Raw genomic sequence first — 11,206 nt, 5'->3', positions numbered from 1 at the left:
TTTTTACGTAATCCAAAAAATACTCTCGTTTATAGAGAATAATAATCCTTTCAATATAGAAATCTTCTTGAGTTAGATATATATGTATACAATAATGTGTAGCTAGGATAGCACGTCTTGAGGAAACATGAGCTACGATCAAAAATAAATTCCTCTATACAAAATTCTATTATAATAATTTGAATGGCTTTTTGAAATAAAAGGATGTACAAGAAATATCTTGCATATTCTTTTATTTCAAAAGGCTATTCGAGTTATTATAATAAAATTTTCTATAGAGGAATTTAATTTTGATTGTAGCTCATGTGTCCTCATTTTTATAGATGAATACGTGTTATAAATACACGCGCCTGATTCATTTAAGATTTTTTGCTTAGAGGAAAAGCTAAGAGTAATTCCCCGCTTATCGGTAGAATACTTTTTTTGGGGTGTTAATCATAAGATTTTTTAACTATTCAGTATTTCTTAATAATTATCTTAGAATATAAGTTCTTAAAATAGACAATCGTCATTATGTCTACTTTTAATGTTATATCGTTTGATGTTTTCTATGTCAGAATTACAAAGCGAAACTTAATTACATAACATCCTGTATTTAATGAATTTTCATAACATTGGAATCTCATAATAGCAAATTTTTAATTAGGACATAAAATCCCTTCCATACATGTTGCGTGAGTGAAGATAATGATAAAATCGCGGCCACTAGGACATTGAATTTTATTAGGCCCAGTTTCATAACTCACGGTAATGAAACTGGGCCTAATAAACCGAGATTAAACTTGTATCTCATCTCTTTCCAATTGGAAAGAGATAATGAATAAGTTGAACTTGGTTAAGAGTTAATCGTGAGTTGTAAAACTGGACTTTAAAAGTGAAATAAAAGCAACTTCGTTTACGTTCCAAGAATACACCTCATTAATATGAATTAAAACCTGACTATTATAATTTCAATGTATTTAATTTACATATTTTTTTAACATTTACTGAAATTAAAATTTTATTGATATTCTCCATAAATATAATATTGATTAAGATCTCGCTTACAATTTTCGTAAATCATAGCCCGTCATATTCAGAACGCGCTGATTATGTTAGCGCATTAACATGCTATAGTTAAAGTGTTACGCATATTATTCAATTTCAGAGATAAAAGCGCACTTTTATAATATCCCGATGAGAAAAGAAATTTTAGATTCTCTCGTCTTTACAGCAGCAAAGATACACAAAAATTTTAAAGAAAACTCATATGTATACTTAAGTTTGATTAGTAAAATGTTAGGTTTTTTAATGGCACTCATATTCAGTAATTTTTTATTTTCAAGAAAAAATATCAATAAAACATAAAATTTTATTAAATAACTTTTCAAATTTCGAATACAACCCATACAGCCAAATAAATTCAAGATGCCGTCATGTTACTGACAGTCGTTGCAGTAGATGTCCACAAACAATAGAGACAAGGTGCTTCCTTATTATATGTGAAATGTTGTCCTCGTGAATTCTAAATTTGATGATAGCATCTTGATGGCGTATAAAATATACGTATACAGAGAAAAAAGAATATTCTTAAATCAACCATAATATATTCATATATATATATAAGCAAAAATATTATAATCTTATTTCAAAGATATCAATCTTGATTTGATTAAATTTGTTTTGATGCAAGAATTACATTGCATTTAATTCAAGACTTGCTCAATTAAAAATCTTATATCAGTACAAATTCAATTAAATCAAGATTGATATCTTTGAAGCAAAATTATAATATTTTTGCTTATATATATGAATATATTTATGGTTGATTTAAGAATAGTCTTTTTTTCTGTGTACCATCAATTTACCATTATATTGTCGGTACGAGACTATATATGAAATGCGAGCTCATCGCGTGCCGTCATTTTGCCATCAATATGATGCATTATTAATTATTATCACACACACACACACACACACAACGTTTGCTCTTGAAATTTTTTAACTGGTGATGTTTATTTACCCCCATATATTGCTAAATCAGTTTACACATAAGATTCTGATGTCAGCAAATTGCCGCAATTTTACAACAACTCGTGCCACTCGAGCAGTACATTAGTTTATCTAATTTGCTAAATCGTACTTAGTTTTCTTGGAATGTTCATTATATAAATAGTCATACGTCATAAGACTCTGCTATTATATTATAATGTATGTACATATGTATCAGTTAAACATCTGCAATCACATTTTATCTCTAACAACCTCTACAACATTATAAATATGACTAAGTTGTTATTATTTTTAGAACTTATTTTTAAGACTAGATTTAGTCTAATTTTGAGAAAACTATTTATCTTTTTTGATCTGATAATTTTTTTATAAAATAGCAAACAAGTGTCAATCTGTTTTATTTATAATGTCTACACTGAAAAAAAGGATTGGCTGCTGCAGCAAATTAGATGGTAAAATATGGCATCGCCAATTTTTGGTTGCAATAGCCAATTTTTGGTTGCGTTAGCCTATCCGCAATGTTAGTATAGGATTTCGATTGGTTAATCAAAAATTGGTTGCTGCAATCAATTAAAAATGCTAAGCCATATTTTACCATCTAATTTGTTGCAACAGCCAATCCTTTTTTTCAATGTACCATCCGACAGAAGTGTAGTACAATTATACATATTTAAGAGGTATAATTAACTAGTGCGTTTAAATAATTTTTTAGTCATTTCTTTTAAATCTTTCCTTGCAATTTTTCCTGAACCTGTATACGGAAAGGCATCTAAAAATATAATTCCAGCACGAAGTTTGTAGTGATCCATCATGTTTTTTGCCACAAAGTCTATTAAGTCTTGCTCCGTCACCTGCAAAAACACAATTTAATCATTACAATAAAGAATACTTAAATATAAAAAATAAATATTTTTTATTCTGCATTAAAAAGATATATAATATACACGTATAATGATATTTTTCTGACATATCTACATTAATATTTTATAACTTTACTTATCTGAAACAAGAAAATAGAAACTTACGTACTTGAATCTCTGGTTAGAATATAAAAAAATATTGATAATGTAATTAAGAGAATATTAAAATTTTATATTATTTTATAATATAAAAATATTAAAGGATTTATATTATAAGAAGAAAAATTAATATTAATGACTCATTTCAAAGCACCTAATATTATTTATATGTCATTGTTGCTTCCTTGAGAAACCCAGATAGCACATTATATTCTGAAAATATACTAAAAAGGTCACGTCTGATATTTGTACGATATTCCTATGTCCGCAGCATTGTTCGCAGTATATCCTCAGAATATCGTGATGAATTTCGAAAATTTTCCTTAAGAGTGTGTGAGAAATATCTATTAAAAATAATATTCTTCTCTAACAGAATATTATTTTTAATAGACATTTCTTATACACTCTTAAGAAAAATTTTCGAAATTCATCTCGATATTCTGAGGATATGCTGCAAACAATGTTGCTGCGGACATAGGAATATCATACGAATATCAGACGTGATCTTTTTAGTATATTCTCAGAATATTCTCAGAATATAATGTGCTATCTGGGAAAGTGTTTCAACATACTGATTAACTACTCAACAACTGATGATATTTCATTAGTTGCTGGTGAAATATGATCAGTTACTGAATAATTAATCCGTATATTGAAACACTTTTTCCTAAGTGCTATATACAATAGTGAAAAACGTTAGCAAAGACAAGTTTTTTCGTTATAAATATGAGTTTTATTGTTATAAATATGAGTTTGTATTCATCATATTTTTTAAACAATGTTCTTTAGAATACTTAAAATGAGTTCGCAATTATTCTTATTTGAACTGTATATAATAGATGCATTTTGTATTAGTTACAAACAAATGTAAATATATAACTGACACATTTAATTTTGTAAATTTTCATTCTATGACTTTATCATATCGCAATAAAAAATTGTACCTTGGCGCCGGGCTTTTTGGTAATATATGCAAGAGGATGTTCGTCATCTGTTGCATGAGGTATCGATATTACTGCAACTTCTAGCACTGCTGGATGTGATATCAAGACACCCTCGATTTCTCCGGGTGAGATTTGATATCCTCTATACTTTATGAGTTCCTTTATCCTATCAATAATGAACAATTCTCCATCTTCATCAACATAACCGATATCACCTGTATGCAGCCATCCTGAAAGAGTTCTACATTTATTTTCGTGGTATTAGATTTCTATTACTAGTTACGTACTTTTAGATTTTATGGAACAGAATTTATTTAGTTTGCATTCGTTAATTAATTAACTTATAATTAATCCTCCGATTCTCATGCTAATTTTATTTCCCAAACGTAAGTTTCCAAGTAGAACGAACGGTTGATCTCAAAAAATGTTCTATAAAGAAACTATCGTAGTTCTTGGATTTTCTGTACTGTAGTTCTTATACAATACTTTACAGCATTAATTATTGCACTTACTTATTATTGATATACTGCAAATGGCTTAAATGTTATGATTTAAATCAATATTAATTTTTTAAATAGTAAATAAAAATTAACTCTTTAAAATAGTTATAAAATAATATTCCCAAGATGGACAAATGGTTTGTTTGGGAGTCGAACGTAAATTTTATTTTTGTTGTTAATTATAATGCATATAATCTGTTTACCTTCTTCATCAATCGTACTTTTTGTCGCTTCAGGATTCCTATAATAACCGTTCATCATGGTTGCAGATTTTATCCATATTTCTCCTGATTGATTCGGATCAAGTACTTTCCCGCTTTCAGGATCTACAATTTTTATTTGCACATTCTTAGCTACTATCCCACAAGATCCGTTTTTGTGATTAGGTAATTGACACGTTGCAAGACCACCGACTTCTGTCATTCCTAATAACATAAGAAAACTGATCAAATTTTTTTAACATACATAACATAAATTTAAGTGTACTAATATTTTATCGCATTCTAACGATATTTACCATAACCTTGCAATATCTGAACGTGTGGTAAACAACGTCTTAGTTCTTCCTGCACTTTTGGCTTAATTATTGCACCACCACCTAGTATAACTTTTAAAGATGGTAATGAATATTCTTTTACGTAACCTGCTCTGACAAATCGATTTATCATACTCGAGCTAAGAAACAAAACTGCTACCTGAATAGAAAAAAATGTTTTTTTTTTTATTTTAATACTTTGTATATTTTTAAATATAATTATGCGAAGAATTGAAAAGAATATGAGCGTTAAGAATCAGGCGAGAAGACGTCGCGCAAATAATACACTTATAGCTTAAAACTTCTTTATTCAATTAAATAAGTTTCAAGCTTCATAAGTGTATTATTTGCGCGACGTCTTCTACGCCTGATTCCGAACGCCCGTATTCTTTCCAATTCTTTGATTTATAAGGAGTCTTGATTAGTTTAATTTGTTATACGGAATAATCATGCAATGTAACAAATAGATATAAAGATTACGATTATAATATATTTCCTTGGAGTAGCAATTTACATTTATCTTAACAATAAAATCAAAATAAATGCATATGATATTACAAAAGTACACTCTTTATATTAAAGATACATTCCTATAAATAGTATAAATTAATCTCATCTAACGATGAACAATTTTGACAGGAAATTTATAACATTATTACAATAACAAAAGGTTTTTATAAATCATGAATTATTTTAATTATAAATTAAAAATATTGCGATTTGTTTAAAAGGAATTGATTCAATTTTGTTATACAATTCGCGAGAAAACTATATTAATTGATATCACTTACAAAAATAATTTTGCAACAAAAAATATATATCAGCAGACTAAAATATGGCAGTTATTTAGATCACAATTTGTTTTTCCATTATTTTTTAGATCAGAAAATCTTAAAAATTAGGAATTGTACTTAAATTTTAATTATGCAATAAATTAAGTTTAAAAAAAAATTAAATTTTGACAAATAACTTTACTTTATATTTTTCAATTAATTGACAAGTCATGTCCTCGTCGAATTGCGAATAAAGGATCACTGTGGCACCCTGCGAAATCGCTATCACGTTTAGCATTACTCCACTGATCCAATAAAGAGATGAGAACCAAAGTGTTGGCACATTCGTCATATCCAGGATACTGTTGTTCTTCATGAGTATCATAGTGTGGTTAGACAATTCGACACCCTTCGGCATCCCCGTCGTGCCCGATGAATGCATGATGCATGCCGTCTTCTTGATATCGTCAAGCTCAACATAACGGAAATTTGCAGCTTCCGCATTGTTACAATTCCTCAGGATATCGGACAACGAAATCGCGCTGTCATGATTACCGAAAACCACCACCATGGGATTGCAATTTTTCTCTTTTATCGCGTTCAAAATGACACCCACAGATTTCTCGCTACAGAAGATTACCTTCGGCGTAGTCAGTTGCAAAACGTGCAATGCAGTTGCTGGTAACAAATGCTTCATAATTAATAAAGAAGTAAGTATTATGTTTAATATTACTGTATAATCAATAAATAAATAAGAAAAAATTATGTTTAATTATCACAAGGTAGTAAATTTTATTCGCGCTCATTGTTGTTAAAAATACACTTGTCTAATCAAATATAATATAGAATGTTTAAGATAACATATAATATTTGATATATAATTATCAAGAGATCTTACGTAAGTCCATATCTTCATTCCATGGATTAAAAATCGCGTTGACATATGTCGCTGCAATACAGGGCACTATGGAGTTGGGTTGATTACTCGTACACACACTAATAACGTCGCCACATTTGATTCCTTGCTTTTGTAACCATAAAGCGCATCTCACAACTTTATCTTGCAACTCCGCGTATGTAAACGTTTCATCAGTGCGTGCGTCCAACTGTACAATATTATTATTATGTAAAATTTTAAATTAAAGAATTAATTAATAAACGAAAATTAACATAGCGGATGTCAAAACTTGAAAAATATCCGGATTTTTGCAAAAATTATTGTATAGAAGTATCATGATTTTGAACTTGTCAATTTTGACATCGAATTCGTATTCCATTGACTTAAAAAGCCCTTAAATTTAAACAAATCTCGCTAAACAATTTGTTATGCATAAATATGTATAAATATGTATAAATATACATAAATATTCATGAACATGTATAATCATATACGAAATATGTCCATACATATTCATACATCCATTTTTCTTTTGTAAAATTATTTTTTAGTGTAATAGAAATAATAATAGTAATGTGAAAACATTAAAAATAATTAAAAGGATAATTTTTGCATTGTTTGTTTCAGAAGAAAACAAGTTTGAGAAAATGTATAAAAAATTATTCATTATGCATAATTTTATATATAATTATAAGTAATTCTTTTACATTTCTTCAAACTGGATTTTTTTCTAAAACAAACAGTATAAAAATTACCCTTTTAATTATTTTTCAGAAAAATTTTCAGAAAAAAAAATTATTTATTTTCAGAAAAATCATATTGCTTCTTAATCTATTATTAATATAAGAACATTTGTTTATATATTGCCGTCGTCATTGCTTAAACTCTTAACCGACATAGTCAAGAAATTTTATTTCGCTTCATATCATTTTTATTTGTTACAGCAGCATTAAAAAATCTCTCTTTATCATTTTCATGTAAGGTAAGATATTGTATAACTCGATTACTCGATTATTCGTTATGCTGCTTTTTTTGTTATATGTATAATACTATCACTACTATGTATATTAATACTATGTTTTAAATTTTAACAATATTTTCAAATGTTTTTGAAAATGTTAAAATTTAAAATATAGTTTTAATTTGCTCTTTATTGTTTTAAAGCTTTTAAACTTTTTTCATTTTTAGTAAAACATTATAAGCTTTAAAAGTTATATCTTCTTGCAAATATAAAAATTAATATTACGTGTAAACGTCGACTCACATGTGCAATTTTGTCCTCATGACTTGTAATGCTAATCCACATTAATTCTCCAAGGCTCTTATACTTATTCGACTGTTGCGTCTCTTCTCCTTTGTAAACGCCATTTTCCACAGTAAAATTCTGTGAACAGCATATAGTTAAATTGTTTTAATTGCTTATTTTACTATCTGTAATTAAGCTATATGTTTCACATTAGTTCATACACTGACGATAACTTTAACTTTAATCAATATTTTTTTTTTTGCGTTTTCATTAATGCACTGCATATTCGGAAATCCACTGCATCGATAGGAAAGTACTTCAGCACATAGCACTGTGAAGATTGATCATTATAACAACTGCTAAGCATTATATATATATATATATATATATAAATATTATATAACTCTTCATTATATAATTTTAAAGAATTTCAAATATATTATTGATAAAAATTTGCTTTGTATCTAAAGATTTTGACAATGAATATTAATCCTAGCTATATACACTCTTTTTTTCTATCCTTGATATACACACTCGGATCCCTGGGACCTCATCCATATTTGTTACCGTAACTTCCGTAAAAATGGACATTTTTTAATTAATTTTTTTTATTCAATGAAGAGTTGATTAAGGAACAAATCCGTAATACGTAAAAGTCGATAGACTTAAGGAGCTTCGAGATATATAGGTTTAAAGAAAAAGAAAAGTTCAGAAACACGAAAAAATCTCGACCTAGCAAATTGCACTGGGGTTTCTGGGATCCCAGTGTGTACAGCTAGGATTATATTTATAGCTAGAGTAAGTGCAAAAAGACCGTTTTTGTACTTACCTTTACACCCATTTTGCCAAAAATATTCGGGTTCTGCAAATCAGAGAAATCCTGAACGCGGTTGATCAACGTCACTGAGATTAGATTCAAATCACTACATCATAAACAAATTCTATGTATGGTCATGCAAGAAATAAATCGAAATCGGTTTAAAAAATAATAAGATTAATAGAATTAATTATAAATTGAATTATAAATAGAGAACAGAAAGTCGAGAGGTTCACGTTCGAATCCTGGCTGAGGTAATATTTTTTGCAATAAGTTTTTTACAGTTTTTCTAATTTAATTTAGAGGAGATTATCAAAACTTACAAAAATTAATCAAGTATACAATTAATGACTATACAGAGTCAAACGCTGTTTTTCGGTGCGTAAATTATGTACAACATGTCTTTAATACAACAAATTCGAACGTTTCGATCCCATTGTTTGGACCATCATCAGCGATAATGTACTATACAAAAACCTAACTAATGTTGGAGAGAATGATGTTAAAACCAAAAATGTAAAATCTATAGTCATTCTTATATTCCAACAGGGGTAAGTCCATCACTTGGTGGAGTGAAGGCGTGACACACACACAATTATTTTAATGAACGTTGGAAGAATATCTCTGCTAATCGACAAAAACACAATTCCATAATTGAAAATGTAAAGGTGATAACGTGTAAAACTTATTACTTTCGTCTTTATAATGTCAGTAACTAACGAAACCTGACGATGTAATGACTAATTTAATTTAGAGGACATTATCAGTTTCAAACTGATTGTGAAAATCCAAAAAGTTATCGGCGCGCAATCTAAAATAAATTGATTTAATAAAGAATATATATATTGTATTATTCAAAACATCTAACTTTGGCCGTGTTGGCATTCTCTATTGTATTTAATGTACAAATAGAATTATTAAAAGAAATTTTATTTTAATTATTATATATACATAGCAATAAAACTTTTCAAAAATATTAATTTTATTTGTTTATACTACGACAAATAAAACTTTAGTAGAGAAAAAATTCGAAAAGAAAATGACCTTGATTTTGAGTATCATGATAGTATTTATATTATAAAATATATTTTAAAATATTGTCTGCTGATTAGATAATTGTATACAAATGTTGATTCATATTACTATAATACTATCATAATACTCAAGATTACTTTCTGTTTGAAATTGCACTCTAAACTTTATTTCATATTAGTAAAAGAATGCACTAGTCAGAGATTGTTACTTGTATTCAGAGATTATTATTCGTATTAAAGAAAATTATTTTTCAAACTTACTAAAAGCAACAAAAAAGAATTGCATATGGAGAAAACGAAGTGAATTTAAAATTTTGGCATATTCCTTCTTAAAAAATGAGAAAATATTTTAAAGCTCTTGTTCAATTACTACTACTATCTTAAATTGTCATGTCAAAAGTAAGAAAATGCACAATAAAAATTATTGTAAAATATATATATGAAGATATATGTATGGTAGAGACCGCCAGGAATCAGTCAAAGTTAGATATATTGAATAATATAATATTCTTGGTTTACGAATTTAATTGATTTCAAATGTGACTGTGCGCCGAAACGTTCGGACATTTAAACACGATCAATCTGAGATGCTAGTAATCGCGAGCCGAAACATTTGGATATTCGCTTATGTATATAATCCTTCCTTATTTTAAATAAGAAACTTTTATTGTGTATAAAATATTACTTCAGCCAGGATCCTTGGCGCTTATCTTGGCTAAGATAATATTTTAGAAGAGGGATTATATATAGGTGTTTGGAAAATAATGATAAATCTTTTGCATAGGGGTAGAATGGACTAAATTGAGAAGAAAAGTCCTTTACCATTTTGCAATTTTCGCAATAATTAATAAGATATTAATTGCCAAAAATTGCCGAAAATTGGTTTACAATAATTTTTTACTCAAATACTATCAACTTTACAGAAAAACTGCAAAAGACGAAAATTATTTATTTTCTTCTCACAGAGGTCTAAGAATTTTTTCAGAATTTTTTATCAAACTTTTTAGTACTGCATTTTCTCATTTTTACCAACATGAGAAAATACGGTATTAAAAAATTCTGAAAAAATTCCAAAAAAATTCTTAGAGCTCTATGAGAAGAAAATAAACAATTTTTGTCTTCTGTAGTTTTTCTGTAAAGTTAATAGTATTTGAGTAAAACATGATTGTAAACCAAATATTCAGCGATTTTTAATAATTAATATCTTGTTAATTGCGAAAATTGCAAAATGAGGACTTCTCTTCTCAGTTCAGTCCATTCTGCTCCTATGCAAAAAATTTATCATTATTTTCCAAACACCTTATATATACACGAATGTTTGAACGTTTCAATTCGTCATTATTAACATCTCAGATTGTGTTTAAATGTCCGAACATATCGGCGCACAGTCACATTTGAGATAAATTAAATTCATGAACCAAGAATATTATATTATTCGAAACTTCTAA

General features: G+C 27.9%; 1 protein-coding gene across 1 annotated transcript in view; it reads right to left on the bottom strand.

Annotated features, from left to right (window-relative positions):
* Nucleotides 1–2,578: 2,578 nt before the first annotated feature.
* The window catches only part of LOC108765631 (4-coumarate--CoA ligase-like 7), a 10,394-nt gene continuing 1,766 nt past the window's right edge, over nucleotides 2,579–11,206 (bottom strand). Inside the window, exons 2-9 of the mRNA XM_018514429.1 lie at nucleotides 8,737–8,769; nucleotides 7,926–8,045; nucleotides 6,662–6,869; nucleotides 5,966–6,441; nucleotides 4,973–5,150; nucleotides 4,659–4,880; nucleotides 3,956–4,185; nucleotides 2,579–2,843 (exon numbers count right to left, since the gene is read on the bottom strand). Of these exons, the coding sequence (XP_018369931.1) occupies nucleotides 2,676–2,843; nucleotides 3,956–4,185; nucleotides 4,659–4,880; nucleotides 4,973–5,150; nucleotides 5,966–6,441; nucleotides 6,662–6,869; nucleotides 7,926–8,045; nucleotides 8,737–8,769 (1,635 nt within the window). The 3' untranslated portion in view covers nucleotides 2,579–2,675. The remainder of the gene's footprint in view (nucleotides 2,844–3,955; nucleotides 4,186–4,658; nucleotides 4,881–4,972; nucleotides 5,151–5,965; nucleotides 6,442–6,661; nucleotides 6,870–7,925; nucleotides 8,046–8,736; nucleotides 8,770–11,206) is intronic.

This window comes from Trachymyrmex cornetzi, unplaced genomic scaffold (genome assembly GCF_001594075.2).
Source record: "Trachymyrmex cornetzi isolate Tcor2-1 unplaced genomic scaffold, Tcor1.1 scaffold503, whole genome shotgun sequence".
Lineage (NCBI taxonomy): Eukaryota > Metazoa > Arthropoda > Insecta > Hymenoptera > Formicidae > Trachymyrmex > Trachymyrmex cornetzi.
Note: the sequence above shows the minus strand (reverse complement) of the source record. Positions and strands in the feature narration are given on the sequence as shown.